Below are 19869 nucleotides of genomic sequence, written 5' to 3'. Positions count from 1 at the left end.
TTCTACCCTCCCCCTCCCCTCCCCCACTCAAACCCCAACCCTCTCCCGAGCCCCTACACCCTTGCCGTTCCATTTTCTCTTTCCCCGTGCCACCGTTGCCTCCCCCCCTTAGCTCCGCCCCCCCACCTCCGCCTTACACTTTGCCCTCCCGGTTCATTGTTTTGTCCGTCCTATTCTGCCAGGCACTCCATCCCATTCAAGACCTGCGCCACATTGTCCCCTGGTGGCTCCCTCCCCCGCTAGGAGCAGCTCCCTCTCCCTCTGTCCATCTTGTTCTTCCCCCCCCCTCACCCCCCTGCCTCCCCCCCGCCACCAGGTTGAGCAAGTCCAGAGAACGAGAAATGACAGATATTGGTTCCTATGTGACCTCCGTTGCTGTTTTCTCAGCCCGTTCATCTGGATGAACTTGTTTTCCTCCTTGTTGTTATTCACCATTAATTGGTCCACTTAATGAGCCACCACCAGTTTCTTGCCGGCTAATTGCCGGCACCGCGCTCGCCAGACCCCTGTTAACGAAGTCGCACAGCACTTGCTCAGCCAAACCCAACCAGCTCACAACAATGGCACCCAGGAGACCGACCCCAAGATTCGGGGATTCACTGGGGAGGCTGCTAGATGTAGTGGAGGCCAGGAGAGATGTACTGTTCCCCTGAGGGTCCCGGAGGGTCAGCCACAGGGCAGCCAATGTTACCTGGGATGGGGTGGAGGCGACTGTGAGCACTGGGAGTGCGACCAGCAGGACTGTCCTCCAGTGCCGGAAAAAGGTCAACGACCTACACTGGACAGCAGGAGTGAGTAGATACCAACGCACCCACCCCCCCCTCACCCCAAGACCTTTCCACCCCCTCGTGAGCATCCACCCATCTCCCAACTCTCCATGCGATCCACAACCCTCCTTCCACCACCCCCTCTCCCTTCACACCACCCCTCCCACCACTGTGAACCACTTGTGTGTCTAATGATGCTCTCTCTGTGTCTCCTCAGGAAGAGGACTCCCACGATCGCCTTGAGAGGGCTCAGACTGTTGGTGGGATGCTGGACTTAAGAATCCTCACCTCCTTTGAGGAGCGGGCCCTGGAAGTGACTGGGGTGACTGAGGACAGAGCGGTCACCAATGCGGAGACTCGAGGAGCCACTGGGCTCCACCCGGAGGACCTGTCAAACATGAGTTATTATTGCCTTACTGACTGACCCATCCCTCCCACTGACCACATGTCCATTCTCCCGCAGGTCCTCCAGCCGATGGACCACTTCATCCTGGGTTACCCTCTCTCCAACCTCCCACGGGACCACCTCAGAAGGGAGCCCCGAAGATGCCATGAACGACATGTCACAGATGTCATCCCCACCCCCCAGAGCTGATGGTGACAATAGAGAGCAGTCAGCACATTCAGACAAAGATGTCAGCGACACTCCAGCAGATCCATGGCCGATTGGAGGAATCCGAGAGGCTAAGGGCGCAGGAGATGTTGCTGGCAATGTGTGGCACCGAGGCCAACACTGCTAGGGTGGTGACTGCAGTGGAGAGCCTGGGCACGACGTCGGCATCATTAGTGAAGATGTCCAAAGCGGCACGCATGTCGGAGACGGCCATGGATGAGGGTCTCAACAGTCTGTCCGACTCGCTGGGGGCTATCACCCAGTACCAGGCTGACCTTGATGATGTCCAGCTCTCAGATAGGAATGGCCGAGACGCTGTGGGGCTTGTCCAGTCGACTGTGGGCATGGCTGAGGCGCTGCAGAGCTTGTGCCAGTCACTGAGGGGCATCACCGAGGGCATCAACACCACGGTGCAGACATTGGGGAGCCGCCAGCGCTGGCAGAGCCAGACGATACAGGGGCAACCAGGGCTCAAACCAGCTGCCCCCATGTCCCAAGGTGAACCTCAGGGCCCTATGGGCACCGACCGTGTGGAGGGGGTGCTGAGTGCCGACATGGAGCTATCCCATGGAGTGCCGACGGTGGCCACCAGCCCCCCTGAGTTCCACTCCTCTGATGAGGCCTCGTCTCAAAGGCAGCACAAGGGACAGTGCGGCGCAGCTGTGCATGTGCCACCAAGTACGCCATGGCCCTCTGGCCCCAGAACTCCCAAAGAACGCATCGAGGGCCACGTGTGAGATCTTCATCAGGTGGTCGCCCACAAGCTATATGTTGAGGGAGTGGAACCCCTTTCAGTTAACCTAGGGCACCCCCAGATAGCCCGGTAAGCACAGGGCAACATGCATGTCATCTATTGCCCCCATGGACCTGGGGCATCCCAGCAATGGCAGAGAAACCTGCTGCCTGGGCATCTTGTTGGGCTTGATCCATGTCAAATTTGAGGTCCCCCCCCCGGGCAACAGTGGCTAGCATTGTTGCTTCACAGTGCCAGGGTCCCGGGTTCGATTCCTGCTTGGGTCACTGTCTGTGCGGAGTCTGCACGTTCTCCCTGTGTCTGCGTGGGTTTCCTCCGGGTGCTCCGGTTTCCTCCCACAAGTCCCGAAAGACGGACTTTTAGGTGAATTAGGCATTCTGAATTCTCCCTCTGTGTACCCAAACAGCTGCCGGAATGTGGCGACTAAGGGATTTTCACAGTAACTTCATTGCAGTGTTAATGTAAGCCCACTTGTCCCTCCCATCTATAAGAACGCATGCTTCTCACCCAGTTCAGGATCCGCTCCTTATCCTGGAATTTATGGAACTTTGCTATGATCTCCCCCAGTGGTTCTCTTGGTTTGGGCCTTTGCCGGAGCGACCTGTGGGCCCTGTCTACCTCAAGGAGTTTGGGGAAGCTTTCCCCACCCAACCAGATTTCCAAGCACCCGTGTGACGTGCTCCATCGGGTTTCTGTCCTCTGTGTGCTCAGGTAGCCTGACAATCCTTAAATTCTGACAGCGGGACCTGTTCTCCTGATTCTCCACCTTCTCCTTGCGAACATCTGCGTTGTTACCAACCTTGCCACTTTTGCCTCGAATGAGGTGATTCATTCGTTCTGGTTGGTGGACACACTCTCCAGGTCCCACACCATCGCCTCCCGGGTCCCCAGTCTCCATTCCGTCCTTTCCAGCGCCACTTTGAAGGGGGCCACGGTGATCTCTATGATCAACATCATGGCCACCATGGCGTCCTCTTTAATGGAGTCTCTGTGCTTTTGAAGTTCTGTTGATAGAAACTCCATCCACTTTTCGGTGTGTGGATCGGCATTCGCATTGGTGATTCCGAACGTTCCTCCATGCTCTACCCTGCCTCATTCTGCGTTCCATAAATTCCAGAATAAAGAGTGGATCCTGAACTGGGCGAGAAGCACGCGTTCCTATAGATGGGAGGGACAAGTAGGCTTACATTAACACTGCAGGAGGTCTGGGTCTTCCTTTCCCACTTCTTACTATTGCTGCTTTCCCAGGTCCATGGCTGGTTTGCAGGCATTTGCTCAGATGGCTGTTAGGTTAGGATGAGTTGGGAGTGTTTTTTTGTTATTTTGGTGTCCAACATATGGGCTAAAAGGGCCTAAGTTGAAGATCCCAAAGGGGAACCAGCTTCAGTGCGACCACTCAGCACAATCGCCACCACCAGAAGTTCTCCTTTAAGATACCTGACCAGGTACTTTGTCACCTGTCCTGATATCCCCTTTTGTGGCTCAGTGCAAAATGATAATTTTGGAATGTTTTACCATGTTAAAGGAACTGGATAATCGCGAGTTGTCGCTCAGAAGTTTAAAAAGAAAAAAAAGCGACCAAATCAGAGGAAGGAGAGGAAGCCAATAGATGAGTCCTGGGGGTGGGTTTGAAGGAGATCCTCAGAGCAGAAGGGTTGAGAAAGGTAGAAAACTGAGACAAAAAGAAACCTGCCTTCGGAGAATAGGAGCAGAAGCCCTTCAGGCCTGCTTCGTCATCAAATAAGATCACGGGTCATCTGTTGGGATCTCAACTCCACTTTACCATCCCAAATCCCTGATGACATTTTCCAGGAAATCTTGCAGGACCCCATGAACCTCCTCGTAGATCAGGCCGGAGATGGGCTTGACGCCCTCACGTGCAGCCAATCAGTGAATGGCTGGTTTAGTGATACCCTGATGTTATCACATTTTGAACCCGCACTTTAATATTTGGTCTGCATTGGCCTCCTAATCTTTGTTGGTGTATTCAATTTCCTCATTGTGGAATTTGATGGTTTGGACTCATTTCAATCTGTGGTTTTCCTTCAAGAAGGGACCACTATTGTTCTCCTCAGTGGCATTCACCATTGTAATGTAACACAGCTCCTTCCTTTGTAATATTAAAAAGAAGCACTGACTTCGGAGAAGTTAATGTTGGGAGGGTCTCTAATCTGAGCTGATCAAATTGAGACTGCACAGGAATGAAGAGACAGGTCAATAGCACAAACAGTGAAACCTACAGAGGATCCACGAAGAAGGCCCCACTTTGAACTTGGTCCCATGCTTCCGCTCCAAGGCATCGGCCGCTTTCTTTCCGACTCTCATCTGCAAAATAACCGGACAGTATTGCTCAAACAAGCAGAAAAGAACTCTGGAATGCAAGAACAAGCTGAGCGTAGCACTGAGCTGACTGTGCATACATTTATTCTTTCATGGCATGTGTCAATGCCTGCATTAGTTGTTCATCCCTAATTGCCCTTGAACTGAGTGTTTAGCTCGACCATTTCAGAGGGCGGTTAAGAGTCAACCACTTTGCTGTGGGTCTGGAGTCACATGTCGGCCAGACCGGGTAAGGGCGGCAGATTTCCTTCCCGAAGGGGACATTAATGAACCAGATGGGTTTGTATAACAATCAATGACAGTTATCACGGTCACCGTTACTGAGACTAGCTTTCGATTCCAGATTTTTTTAATTAATTGAATTTAAATAAATGGTGGGGTTTTAACCCATGTCCAAAGTATTAGTCTGAGTACCCGGATTGCTAGTCCAGTGACATCACCACTATGCCATCAGCTTCGCCCCGAGGGGAGAGCTATTTATAACAATAATGAAATGATGAAACCAGTGTTCTCTCCTTTTAACCACATCGGCCGCTTTTAGCTGCACAGGTCCCTGGCTCACAAAAAAACCCATTCAAACTGTCAGTGAAAACCCACTTGCCTGGGTCCTCTTTACCCCATGACCCAACGGATTTGGCCCTTAAGCCGTGACCGGAGCCTGGTTTGTATATTTAAAGGGATGTGCCCACCAGCTCAGGTGAGTGGCCTCACTGTACCTGCAATTTGAAATCACACATTAGGGCTGAAATTATGAGATGGATGTGTTGCCCCTCATTTCATTTTGACTGCTACCCCTCCACCCCCACCCACTACCCAACCGCTTGTCTATTGCCTGATCCATAATTGTCCTCGAACTGAGTGGCTTGTTCAGCCATTTCAGAGCCACATGTAGGCCAGGCCGGGTAAGGGTGGCAGATTTCCTTCCCTAAAGGGACATTAGTGAACCCAGATGTGTTTTTACAACAATCGATGATAGTTTCATGGTCACTGTGAATGAGACCTGTTTTCAATTCCAGAAAGCAGACGATGGCATCTCACCATTTCTTTGTGGTTGCTGGCAGTTGTGACTGTGTACCCGTAAGGAGTGAGAATCAGCTGCCCGTAGGAGTGAATGGTCAGGTAGCATAAAATATCAGGCAGACTCTTACGGATAAAACCAGCAACGGCAATGGTCTCCGGCTCAGACTCTGGTGCTGAACCGCAGTGGATGTTTGAACAGCAGTTTCTCGAAGCCCCAATACCTGTAACAAAAAATGAAACACACGGTTTCAAAGCAAAGCAACAACAAATAGATGCATCACGCCCTCCGTTCCTCCAATTGTGCTCGCTTGTGTATACATCATCTTCATCGCGATCCATTTTCCTTCAGCTGCCTGGGTCCTCAATGTAATTATTTGTATATTGACTGGGATGTAAAGAGTTAACAAGTTAATGATAATGCTTCTTACCACTAGTGGGAACCACAGAACAGTTATATTAATATCATGTGACTTGGGGATTCTGGGATTAGATTAGGTGATTCGGTTCAGAGTTAGGAGAGAGCTGGAAGAGTGTCAGGCATAGAGAGCAGTTGTATACTTGAGAGTTCTGTAAGTTAGAGATAGCAGAGTTTTATACAATAACCTTCTACTTTAGGAATATAATCAAATCTTAGTTAGTTGTGTAATAAATTTATAGTTTTGTTCATTAACGTAGCTTTGTGTTCTTTATTCAACACGACACATCCGAGCCATCCAGGTAAAGCAGAATAGAGAATTCAACACTAAACTCTGGAGTTTTCTCCATAAACATCTCCATCTCCCTTTCCATCTTGACTACACCCCATTAAAAATTGCTTCTCTGAGCAAATTTTTAGTTATCTGCTCTGATATTTCCTTATGTATCAAATACCGTTTGGCAATCATTTCTGTGAAGCATTTAGGGATATTTTACAGGACTAAAGATGCTTTAAGAATGCAGGTTGTTGTTGTATGATTCTTCGCCGCAGATATAAAGGGTTGTTGCTTATATTTCAACAACTGCACAGGGCTATGCTGGGAGGTCCGTCGATTCCAATCTGACATCAATCGGCCTTTGAAAATCCTGCCCTTCCAGCAGTGATAGGCGACCTGCGACCCCGGAGCCACATGTGGCCCATCTGAGCTCTGAGTGCGACCACGAGACATTTTGTTGACTGTTGCCCACTCGCAGGGTCGCCACATTCCGCTGGTTTCCATTTGTGTCATTTTTGTTCCTACCAGTGTGACTGAAGTGAGATGCACATAAAGCCAGGGCGAGTGAAGTGAGGTGCGTGCTGATTGTTCACAACACTGACTGTGAGAGCCATGCATTCCCTCTGCATCTGAAGTGCAAATATATCTTTTGTTTCGCTATTTGAAGTTTATGACAGTTCTATTAATATGTAACAGTGAAAGAGTCGGCAGACCCATGAGGCGAGGGGTCACTGGCTACTCCTGAGTGACGGAGGTTGGTGACACAGACGGCGGGCTTCCCCCCACCCCCACCCCCCAACTCAACCTGGAGATGGATGGAACACGTTCCTAACTAAGGAACTGACCGCGGTGAAAGATGAGATGAAGGTGGAGATGCAGGTGTCAGTCAAGGTGATGGTGGCGGAGGCGCTGGCCACCATGCAGACAGCGCTCGATGGGATGTGAAAGAAGCTGAAGGCACAGGCAAGAATGATCAGGAGTTCAAAAGGCCCGTCACCCTGGAGGCCAAGATAAAAAGGCTGTTGGTGACCCAAGGGAGCCTGAAGGGGAAGGTCAAGGACCAAGAGAACCGATCCAGGCGACAGAATATACAAATAGTGGGCCTACCAGGGGGATTGAGGGCAGAGACCCGACTGACTACGTAGCCCAGATGCTGGGCAACTTGGACAAGTTTGTGCTTGTGAACGGCCTGGACAAAAGGCAGCCAAGGGAACAGTGAAGAAGACACAGGGAGGAAAAGTAATGAGGACGATTTTACACGGGACTGCACTGCCTCGCAGGAGAATTAGCTCACAGGAAGGAAGGGTCGAGGGCAGAAGAGTGCAGGAGAGGGTGAGGGGGAGACAGAGAGGACACCAACAGAATGGCCCTGGGAGGGAGTTAGAACTAGCTCTGGAGGGGCCACCACACTAGCGAGGAAAGCTAGCGCTAGGAAGCATGGGAGTGAGGGGGGATGGGGCGCACCTGGCAGGTGGGGGAAGGAATACAGGGATGGGGAGAGGTAGGATGGCAAATATAAAGAGGGGCATAGGGGGGACAGGGGAGGGCAAAAAGGGGGATAGAATCAGAGTCACTGGGGCAACATAATAATAAGGAAGGGAAAGGCTCTGGACTGGCTTCAGGAGACCAGGTTCCGGATGATGGGACAAGATGGCACCATAAGCAGCCACTTTGGAGGGTCCCTAAATGAAGGGAAACACCGGAGTGCATGGTCTCACCCAAATGGCGCACACACAGTTGGCGGCCATGTTGAGTGGTCCCTGGATAAAGGAAAACACCAGAGCACAGGGCCCCGACCTCATGGTGAGAACAGTGACCGTGGCCATTTTGGATGCCCCCTAACAAAGGAAACCCCGGAGTGCAGGGGCGTATCCACCAGGAAGGGGGGACAGATACCCCCACCACGATTATCACCTGGAAGGTAAGGGGACTTAATGGCCAGTGAAGAGATCCAGAGTCTTCAACCACATGAAAAGTATGAAAACCAACATAGTGTTCCTCCAACAGACGCACCTGCGGGAGAAGGACTGCGGGTAAGGAACGGCTGGATGGGACAGACCTACCATTCCTGCATGTCTAGGAAACTGGGAATGTTTATGGAACAGATAGGGACAGTGGATCCATGGCGGTTCCTGCACCCAGGTGAGAAGGAATTTTCATTCTTCTCACCTGTACACAAGGTCTACACTCGCATTGACTTCTTTGTGGTGGCGAAATTGATGCTTCCAGAAATAGTCAGAGCGGAAAACTCTGCAATCGTAATCTCAGACCACATTCCATATTATATGGCTGAAAGGTTGAAGACACGGGCCATTCCCAACACCCCGCAAGGATATTGGACACGTCCCTCTTGGTCGACAAAGTCTTCTGCAGAAAACTTCACAGGCGAGTACATTACTAACAACAGATTGGGTGTGGTGAATGTAAATACAGTTAATTCACCAGTTATGTTCTATGTTATTAACCCTGTGGGTTTTATCTGTGGGCCATTGTATGGCTTCACCCACAGGGGGAGATGTTGGAGGATGTTGGAGCATGTACGGCCTCAGCCCATGGCTCTGCCCCTTTGAAGGAGTTTAAGAGTAGCTGGCCTGTGGGACTGTCCTCAGTATGTACCAGTCACAGGCAGGCAAAGTTGATAGTTAATTAAAACCACTGTTTTACTCCGACACGAGTCCTTGAGTGAATTGATGGTCGCATCAATTTAATTAACTATCTGAACAAAAACGATTATGGAGTCAGCCCTCAAACCTGACAGACTGAAGCTCGATCCACAGGCCACGGAGGCGAAGGAAATTTTTTCACACTGGCTGCGGTGTTTCAAGGCCTACCTTGCCGCGTCGTTGACGCCATCCGTCACGGACGAACAAAAATTGAGTCTCTTCCATGCACAGGTGAGTCACCACATTTCTGTGCAACTCGAAGTGGCCACCTCATATACCGCCGCTCTCGCAATCCTCGAGCGTATCTACGTGCGGGCTGTGAACGAGGTCTATGCGCGGCATATTCTCACTACTCGATGCCAGCGCCCCAGGGAGTCACTCGACGACTATCTGCACGACCTCAAAGCCCTCGCGCACAACTGCAACTATCAGACCGTTACGGCCACTCAGCACATGGAGCTCGCCGTCCGAGACGTCTACGTTGCGGGGGTCAGATCAAATTACGTGCGGCAGCGACTGCTCGAGAAAGGGGCCCAGGACCTAGGCGAGACGGTGAAACTGGCGACTTCACTGGAGGTCGCCCTTCCAGAGCCTCACTGCATTTCCGGCCGAACACTTGACCCCCTTGTGGGCTCCCGTCCAGAGACTACCCCAGGCCTGTGCTGCGCGCCCACCCGCTCATCATGGGGGGTTGCCTTGTTATTTTTGCGGCCAGCCTCAACACCCTCGACAGCACTGCCCGGCCCGCAACGTGCACTGCAACAGTTGCGGCCAAAAAGGGCACTTCGCCAAGGTCTGCCTCACCAAGCCTAAGCACGCGAACTCTCAGACCCGGACTACCGACTCTCAGGCCCGCAGACCTCGCAATGTGGCAGCGTGCCTGCCGACTCCGACTCCACACAGCACGTGCGACTCACGGGGGCCGCCATATTGACCATCCTCCCCCACGCGGCCGGCCACATGCGATCCATGGGGGCCGCCATCATGGACGCCATCTGCTACGCCGCTCGATGCATACGACCTGCTCGGACAGTCACCGGGGGGCCGCCCCAGCACAGCCGGCCATGCCGCCGGTTACCCTCAACTCAGCGCAGTCACCTTGGACCAGTCGCGACCCAAGCACCTCAAGAGCTCAATGGTGGCCGTCCGGGTTAACGGGTACGAGACACCTTGTTCGACTCCGGGAGCACCGAGAGTTTCATCCACCCGGATCTGGTAAGCCGCTGCTCGCACCCGATATTCCCGGCGCAACAAACAATTTCCCTCGCCTCCGGGTCGCACTCGGTACAAATCCGAGGGTGCACTACGGTAACCTTAGCAGTACAGGGCGCTGAGTACACTGATTTCCAGCTGTTCGTGCTCGCAGACCACTGCGCCCCCCTCCTTTTAGGGCTCGATTTTCAATGTAATCTCAAGAGCCTGACGCTTAGCTTTGGCAGACCCCTGCCCCCACTCACTGTGTGCAGCCTAGCCACTCTGAAAGTCAACCCTCCTTCCCTCTTCACTAATCTCCCGCTGATTGCAAGCCAGTAGCCACTCGCAGCAGGCGGTATAGCATGCAGGACAGACTATTTATTAGGTCTGAGGTCCTGCGTCTCTTGCGGGAAGGAGTCATAGAGGCCAGCAATAGCCCCTGGAGAGCTCAGGTGGTGGTTGTCAAGGCCGGGGAGAAGCTCCGGATGGTGGTTGATTACAGCCAGACCATTAACCGGTTTACGCAACTTGATGCGCACCCCCTTCCCCGGATTGCAGACATGGTCAATCAGATCGCTCACTACCGCGTGTTCTCCACGGTGGATCTGAAGTCTGCATACCACCAGCTCCCAATCCGTCCGGAGGACCGCCACTACACGGTGTTGAGGCAGACAGCCGCCTTTTTCATTTCCTCCGGGTCCCTTTTAGCGTTACGAACGGGGTTTCGGGGTTCCAGCAAGCAATGGACCGAATGGTGGACCAGTACGGGCTGCGGGCCACGTTTCCGTACTTGGACAACGTCACCATCTGCGGCCATGATCAGCAGGACAATGACGCCAACCTCCACCGATTTCTCCAAACCGTCCAAAAACCTAATAATAAGGAGAAATGCGTTTTCCGCACCACCAGGCTAGCCATCTGACGACCGCCTCAAGGGTGGGTCAGGAGCCACCGGCTGAGGAGCGGGCTGGACTGCATCAGAATGAGGAGGATGCAGAGTATCTGGAATCTCTGCATAGTCCAGGTCAGGGACAACAGGTGGGCGTGGCACTGGTGGAGGATCACGTAGTGAGCGCGGAACAAGACGAAGGGCACGTCGATTATGGCGCAGAATGGAACCATCCGGTAGATGAACCTGGAACGAGCGGGAAGCCACCTGCCGAAGAACCACAGCAGTTGCAGACCAGCCACCATCCGGAAGATGGATGCGGACATTGTCATCTGGAGCCAGAGCAGGGAGATCAGCTGCCCGAGCGTCATGAGCCGCCTTGTGCTGTGCATGAGACAGTTGCATTCGTTGAAGGACCGGAACTTGGTCGAGGTCTGGGACATGAATTGACGGCATCGTCGTCCTCAGGGTACGACCCATGAGCAGCTGGGCTGGCTACAGGCCAGTGGACAGTGGGGCTGAACGATAGGCCAGCAAGGCGAGGTAGAAGTCGGATCCCGCATCGGCAGCCTTGCAGAGGAGCCGTTTGACGATGTGGACGCCCTTCTCCGCTTTGCCATTGGATTGGGGGTACAGGGGGCTGGATGTCACATGCACAAAGTTGTACCTCCTGGCAAAGTTGGACCATGCCTGGCTTGCGAAGCAGGGGCCATTGTCCGACATCACAGTGAGTGGGATGCCGTGACGAGCAACGGTGTCCTTACAGGCACGGATGACTGCAGATGATGTGATGTCGTGCAAACGTACCACCTCCGGGTACATAGAACATAGAACATAGAAAATACAGCACAGAACAGGCCCTTCGGCCCACAATGTTGTGCCGAACCTTTGTCCTAGATTAATCATAGATTATCATTGAATTTACAGTGCAGAAGGAGGCCATTCGGCCCTTTGAGTCTGCACCGGCTCTTGGAAAGAGCACCCTACCCAAACTCAACACCTTCACCCAACACCAAGGGCAATTTGGACATTAAGGGCAATTTATCATTGGCCAATTCACCTAACCTGCACATCTTTGGATTGTGGGAGGAAACCGGAGCACCCGGAGGAAACCCACGCAGACACGGGGAGGACGTGCAGACTCCGCACAGTCAGTGACCCAAGCCGGAATCGAACCTGGGACCCTGGAGCTGTGAAGCAATTGTGCTATCCACAATGCTACCGTGCTGCCCTTGAGAACAAATAAATCTACACTATATCATTTAACCGTAATCCATGTACCTATCCAATAGCTGCTTGAAGGTCCCTAATGTTTCCGACTCAACTACTTCCACAGGCAGTGCATTCCATGCCCCCACTACTCTCTGGGTAAAGAACCTACCTCTGATATCCCTCCTATATCTTCCACCTTTCACCTTAAATTTATGTCCCCTTGTAATGGTTTGTTCCACCCGGGGAAAAAGTCTCTGACTGTCTATTCTCTCTATTCCCCTGATCATCTTATAAACCTCTATCAAGTCGCCCCTCATCCTTCTCCGTTCTAATGAGAAAAGGCCTAGCACCCTCAACCTTTCCTCGTAAGACCTACTCTCCATTCCAGGCAACATCCTGGTAAATCTTCTTTGCACCTTTTCCAAAGCTTCCACATCCTTCCTAAAATGAGGCGACCAGAACTGTACACAGTACTCCAAATGTGGCCTTACCAAAGTTTTGTACAGCTGCATCATCACCTCACGGCTCTTAAATTTATTCCCTCTGTTAATGAACGCGAACACACCATAGGCCTTCTTCACAGCTCTATCCACTTGAGTGGCAACTTTCAAAGATGTATGAACATAGATTCCAAGATCTCTCTGCTCCTCCACATTGCCAAGAACTCTACCGTTAACCCTGTATTCCGCATTCATATTTGTCCTTCCAAAATGGACAACCTCACACTTTTCAGGGTTAAACTCCATCTGCCACTTCTCAGCCCAGCTCTGCATTCTATCTATGTCTCTTTGCAGCCGACAACAGCCCTCCTTACTATCCACAACTCCACCAATCTTCGTATCATCTGCAAATTTACTGACCCACCCTTCAACTCCCTCATCCAAGTCATTAATGAAAATCACAAACAGCAGAGGACCCAGAACTGATCCCTGCGGTACGCCACTGGTAACTGGGATCCAGGCTGAATATTTGCCATCCACCACCACTCTCTGACTTCTATCGGTTAGCCAGTTCATTATCCAACTGGCCAAATTTCCCACTATCCCATGCCTCCTTACTTTCTGCATAAGCCTACCATGGGGAACTTTATCAAATGCCTTACTAAAATCCATGTACACTACATCCACTGCTTTACCTTCATCCACATGCTTGGTCACCTCCTCAAAGAATTCAATAAGATTTGTAAGGCAAGACCTACCCCTCACAAATCCGTGCTGACTATCCCTAATCAAGCAGTGTCTTTCCAGATGCTCAGAAATCCTATCCTTCAGTACCCTTTCCATTACTTTGCCACCACCGAAGTAAGACTAACTGGCCTGTAATTCCCAGGGTTATCCCTAGTCCCTTTTTTGAACAGGGGCACGACATTCGCCACTCTCCAATCCCCTGGTACCACCCCTGTTGACAGTGAGGACGAAAAGATCATTGCCAACGGCTCTGCAATTTCATCTCTTGCTTCCCATAGAATCCTTGGATATATCCCGTCAGGCCCGGGGGACTTGTCTATCCTCAAGTTTTTCAAAATGCCCAACACATCTTCCTTCCTAACAAGTATTTCCTCGAGCTTACCAATCTGTTTCACACTGTCCTCTCCAACAATATCGCCCCTCTCATTTGTAAATACAGAAGAAAAGTACTCGTTCAAGACCTCTCCTATCTCTTCAGACTCAATACACAATCTCCCGCTACTGTCCTTGATCGGACCTACCCTCGCTCTAGTCATTCTCATATTTCTCACATATGTGTAAAAGGCCTTGGGGTTTTCCTTGATCCTACCCGCCAAAGATTGTTCATGCCCTCTCTTAGCTCTCCTAATCCCTTTCTTCAGTTCCCTCCTGGCTATCATGTATCCCTCCAATGCCCTGTCTGAACCTTGTTTCCTCAGCCTTACATAAGGGTAGTTTGAAAAATAGTCTACAATCAGAACATAGTCCCTGCCCAGCGCGTGGAACAGGTCGATGCCGACTTTGGACCAAGGGGACCGTGACCAACTCATGGGGCTGTAGGGTCTCACATGGTTGGGCCGGCTGGAACCGCTGACAGGTGGGACAGTTGAGCACTGTGTTGGCGATGTCGTCATTGATGCCGGGCCAGAACACAGCCTCTCGGGCCCGTCGGCGGCACTTCTCCACGCCAAGATGGCCCTCGCATAGCTGTTCCAAGACAAGCTGGCGCATGCTGTGCGGGATAACAATGCGGTCCAGCTTCAGGAGGTCACCAGAGTCCTTCAAGGAGCCCACGATCTCGAAAGGAAGGATGGCTTTTCGTGACTTGTGCGCCACTTCGAGTTGGCATGAGCCGGTAGCAGGAATGATGCTGCCAATGTAGTCCAATAGCTGGCAGGCCGATGGAAGAATGGTTGGTTTGACACGAAGGCTTTGGAAAGCAGACCACGCCATGAGATTGGCGGAGGCACCAGTGTCCAGGCGGAATCGTATTTGGGACCAGTTGACCGTCAGGGTGGCACACCACTCATCGTCTGGATCGATGCTGTATACCGACAGCGGTTGGTGTATTTGCTTCGGGGACAGCCTGTTTTTCATTACGACACCGACTCGAAAAGGCGCCTTCGGGTCCTCGGTGTCACTGCTGTGCCGGAGGTCGGAATCGGACTCGGTGACCGTGGATTGAATTGCCCGAACATTCCTGCGAGGCTGGCTGAAGCGATATGAATTGGCAGGCTGAGCTGCTCGACAGCAGGCAGCATAGTGGCCAAGCCTGCCACATCAAAGGCATTGTCGAGGTTTTGCGGGGCATTGCCGCTTTAAATGGGCGGAGCCACAGTTGCCGCACGTCGTGATGTCAGCACGTTCGCTGCGCCACCGCGCATGCACGGTGCGGTCATGCGTGGTGCGCGCCTGCGCATTACGTTCCTCCACGTCGCCGTCCCCTCGTTTGGTGCGTATAAGCGCGGGAGTCCACGAAAAGCATGCAAAATGGCTGCCCTCATCCAGGCTGAGGCCCTGGAGGTGCTCAATCACTTGGACCTGTTCCGCCTCGTGGGGACCTTGCTGCGCCGTTTCAGCACTTGTATATGGGAGTACCGACTGGTGGCATTTTCATGTAGGACACAGGTCTCGATGGCGGTAGAGGGTGAGTTGCTTTACTTTGAGGAGCTGCTGACATAGGGGGTCCGACTGAACACCGAAAACGATCTGGTCGCGTATCATGGAGTCGGAGGTAGGCCCGTAGCTGCAAGATTGCGCAAGGATGCGGAGGTGCGTTAGAAAGGATTGGAAAGGTCCGTCCTTACCCTGCAAACGCTGCTGGAACACGTAGCGTTCGAAACTTTCATTTACATCTACGCTGCAGTGAGTGTCACATTTGAGGAGAACCATCTTGAACTTCGTCTTGTCTTCGTCATCTGCAAAGGTGAGAGAGTTGAAAATGTGGATGGCATGGTCCCCGGCCGTGGAGAGGAGAAGAGCAATCTTTCTGGTGTCCGAGGCGCCCTCCCTGTCCGTGGCTTAGAGGAAGAGCTGGATGCGCTGTTTGAGGTTGCCGGCGATGCGGAGCGGCGGCAGTGGGCTGATGTTGTCCATGTTGCAGGACGACGGAATGCTGGCGGAAGAGGCAGATCACTTGCAGGTAGGTCTAAGACGTGCTAGTATGCAAAACTCCTGGTATCATGATGTGTTGGGTGTTCTGGATCACATACAGGTCACCAACACTTGAAGTAGTGCAACACTATTTTATTAAAAGGTTAACTATTTAAACATACTTGAACTGTGGGTAAATACAATACCAGTTTTAACTAAAGACCTTTGCCTAGTCCTAACCAGTTGATGCACTCAGCACATGGTGAATGTCTGTGTTTCAGGCTGTGAGCTCTGTGCTCCTAGCTAGCTGCTACTCGAATGAGCGGGAACTCTGATGCCCCCTGTCTTTATAGTGCGTGTGCTCTCACTGGTGATTGGCTGCGGTGTTGTGTATGTTGATTGGTCCCACTGTGTGTCCATCAGTGTGTGTCTGCACCGTGATATACTGGTGTATATTATGACACCATCCTCGGCTACGTCGTGGAAAATGGAGTCCTAGGGCCCGACCCTGACCGTCTGCGCCTCCTGCAACTCCCTCTCCCTCACTGTCCCAAGGACCTCAAGTGGTGCCTTGGATTTTGTTTCTACTATGCCCAGTGGGTCCCCCAGGAAGCGGACAAAGCCCGCCCACTATTTAAGGCCACCCTTTTCCCTCTGGCAGCTGAGGCCCGCCAGGCCTTCAACTGCATCAAGGCGGACATCACCAAAACCGTGATGCGCGCTGTGGACGAGTCCGTCCCCTTTCAGGTGGAGCGCGACGCATCAGAGGTCGCTCTCGCTGCCCCAGAGGTCGCTCTCGCCCCCCTCTCAATCAAGCAGGCAGACCGGTTGCGTTTTCTTCACGCACCCTCACCGCCTCTGAACTTCGACACTCCTCGGTCGAAAAAGAGGCTCAAGCTATCGTGGAAGCCGTGCGGTACTGGAGGCACTACCTCGCTGGTAGGAGGTTTACCCTCGTCACCGACCAACGATCGGTAGCCTTCATGTTCGACAATACGCTGCGGGGCAAAATCAAGAACAATAAGATCTTGAGGTGGAGAATCGAACTCTCCACCTAGTCCCCAGGTGCCCTGTCCCGCGGCACATGCGCCAGTGTGCAAGAGGACCGACTACGGGCTATCCACGACGACCTCTGCCACCCGGGGTCACCCGGCTCGCCCATTATATCAAGGCCCGCAACCTGCCCTACTCCACCGAGGAGGTCAAATCTGTAACCATGGACTGCCAAATCTGTGCGGAGTGTAAACCGCACTTCTATCGACCAGATAAGGCCCACCTGGTAAAGGCATCCCGGCCCTTTGAACGCCTCAGTATCGATTTCAAAGGGCCCCTTCCCTCGAATAATCGCAATACCTACTTTCTCAATATTATTGATGAGCTCTCCGGTTTCCCGTTTGCCATCCCATGCCCCGATATGACCACCCCCACTGTGATCAGAGCCCTGCACAGTGTCTTCACCCTGTTTGGTTTCCCCAACTACATCCACAGCGACAGGGGCTCGTCGTTCATGAGCGACGAACTGCGTCAGTACCTGCTCAGTAAGGGCATCGCCTCGAGCAGGACTACCAGTTACAACCCCCGGGGAAACGGACAGGTGGAGAGGGAGAACGTGACGGTCTGGAAGACCGTCCTACTGACCCTACGGTCCAGGAATCTCCCGGTTTCCCACTGGCAGGAAGTCCTCCCCGATGCGCTCCACTCTATTAGGTCCCTCCTTTGCACGGCCACAAACCAGGCTCCTCATGACCGCTTGTTTATTTTCACTAGGGGGACTACCTCAGGGCTCCCACCCTGGCTGATGACACCAGGTCCGGTTCTCCTCCGGAAACACGTTCGGACCGATAAGACCGATCCCCTGGTAGAGAGGGTCCAGCTCCTGCACTCAAACCCGCACTACGCATATGTTGAGCAACCCGATGGTCGACAGGATACCGTCTCCCTCCGAGACCTTGCGCCCGCAGGCTCCGCCACCACTACGTCCAGAGTACCCCCCGCGCTGTACCCCACTCTTTCTCCCATGCCCAGTGCCCCCGCACCCATTTGGCTCCCACGCTCCCTTCCACCCGGCACACCAGTCCGCAGGAATGAAGTTTAGGAAGAGCCATTCCCGGAGTCCACCCCTGGGGCTGCACCGGACCTTTCCCAGCCACCTGAAGCAGCTGCAACACCAGCGCTTCGGCGGTCGCAGCGTACGATCCTGGCACCGGACCGGCTGAACTTGTGACCCATCACCCCCGCCGGACTTTATTTTTTTACAGGGGGTGAATGTGGTGAATGTAAATACAGTTAATTCACCAGTTATGTTCTATGTTATTAACTCTGTGGGTTTTATCTGTGGGCCACTGTATGGCTTCACCCACAGGGGGAGATATTGGAGGATGTTGGAGCATGTATGGGCTCAGCCCATGGCTCCGCCCCTTTGAAGGAGTATAAGAGTAGCTGGCCTGTGGGACTGTCCTCAGTATGGACCAGTCGCAGGCAGGCAAAGTTGATAGTTAATTAAAACCACTGTTTTACTCTGACACGAGTCCTTGGGTGAATTGATGGTCGCATCAATGGGTAAGTCTCAACTTTCACAGTCTGGGAGGCACTGAAGGCTGTGATTAGGTGAGAAAGTATAGCTACTAGGCTCATAGAGGCAGGGAAGAGAGGTGGGCTAAGCAACAACTGATCGACTCCATCCTGGAGGTCGACAAGATACTCCGAGGTCCCGACCATAGAGCGTCTGGCGGAGAAGAAAAAGCTACAAATGGACTTTAACCTGCTATCCACCAGGAAGACCATGCACCAGCTCCGCCAGACACGGGGGACCTTTAATGAGCATGGAGAGAAAGCTAGCCGCCTGCTGGCTCACCAGCTGAGAAAGCAGGTAGCCATGACGGAAATAGCACGGGTGAAGGATAGCAGAGGCAGACTGGTAGGCAAACCAAAACGTCAATGAAGCGTTTGAGACCTTCTACCAGGGACTGTACACTCCGAGCCCCCCAACAGGGACGCGGGGATGAAATAGGGCCTCGACGAACGTGACATGCCAGTCGTGGGGGACAATAGGTGGGGGAGCTGGAAGTACCAATAGGACTGGGAGAGGTCATGGACAACATCAACTCTATGCAGGCGGGGAAGGCGCCGGGGCCTGATGGGTTCCCGGCAGACTTCTGCAAAAGATTTGCACTCATTCCCGCCCCGCACTTGCGGGATATGTTTGCAGGTTCTTTTTTTTAAATTTAGAGTACCCAATTCCTTTTTTCCAATTAGAGTGGCCAATTCACCTACCCTGCACACCTTTGGGTTGTGGGGATGAGATCCACACAGACACAGGGAGAATGTACAAACTCCACACGGACAGTGACCTGGGGCCGGGATCGAACCCGGGTCCTCAGCGCCGTGAGGCGGCAGTGCTAACCACTGCACCACTGTGCCGCCCAGATGTTCGCAGATTTACTAGCGAGAGGCACCCTGCCTCCAAGGATAACACAGGCCACAATATCACTTATACCCAAAAAAGACAAAGAACCAACGGAATGTAGATCATACAGACCCATTTCACTGCTGAATGTAGACATGAAAATACTGCAAATGTTCCTGGCCAAGAGACTGGAGAACTGCGTTCCAGAGGTGGTCGCAGAGGACCAGACGGGCTTTGTCAGGGGTAGACAGCTAACTGCGAACATCAGGCGGTTGCTGAATGTGATACTGATCCCATCCAGGGAGAGAACACTGGAGGCGATCGTCCCCCTGGACGCAGACAAGGCCTTCGACAGAGTCGAATGCAAGTAACTTATTGAGGTACTAGAACGGTTTGGGCTAGGGACGCGGTTCACCTCATGGGCGATACTCCTGTACAATGCCCCTGAGGTGAGTTTTCGAACCAAGACCACCAGCTTTGAATACTTCCAGTTGTGCAGAGGCACAAGCAGGGATGCCCGTTGTCCCCGCTGCTGTTCACCCTGGCAATTGAGCCACTGGCAATCACCCTGCGAGATGGGATACACTCCCGCTCTCCCTGACAGTGAGGGTGCAGACAATCAAGATGAAAGGTTCCTCTTCCTCTTCAGATCCACATCGATCAACATCCCCAAGGCCTTTTTCCAAGCAATAGGCAAAAAGATTATGGCGTATGTGTAGAGGGGAAGTGGGGGGGAAGGAAGGAGGGGGGGGCTATAGCCCAAGAATCCCTAAAACAACA

At 52.6% G+C, this 19869-nt stretch overlaps 1 protein-coding gene across 1 annotated transcript in view; it reads right to left on the bottom strand.

Annotated features, from left to right (window-relative positions):
• The window catches only part of LOC140394977 (carboxypeptidase O-like), a 74464-nt gene that overhangs the window by 15144 nt on the left and 39451 nt on the right, over window positions 1-19869 (bottom strand). Inside the window, exons 9-10 of the mRNA XM_072482246.1 lie at window positions 5513-5715; window positions 4375-4459 (exon numbers count right to left, since the gene is read on the bottom strand). Coding sequence (XP_072338347.1) covers window positions 4375-4459; window positions 5513-5715 — 288 coding nt within the window. The remainder of the gene's footprint in view (window positions 1-4374; window positions 4460-5512; window positions 5716-19869) is intronic.

Source organism: Scyliorhinus torazame, chromosome 2 (assembly GCF_047496885.1).
Source record: "Scyliorhinus torazame isolate Kashiwa2021f chromosome 2, sScyTor2.1, whole genome shotgun sequence".
Classification (NCBI taxonomy): domain Eukaryota; kingdom Metazoa; phylum Chordata; class Chondrichthyes; order Carcharhiniformes; family Scyliorhinidae; genus Scyliorhinus; species Scyliorhinus torazame.
This window is presented reverse-complemented; position numbering and strand designations above follow the sequence as displayed.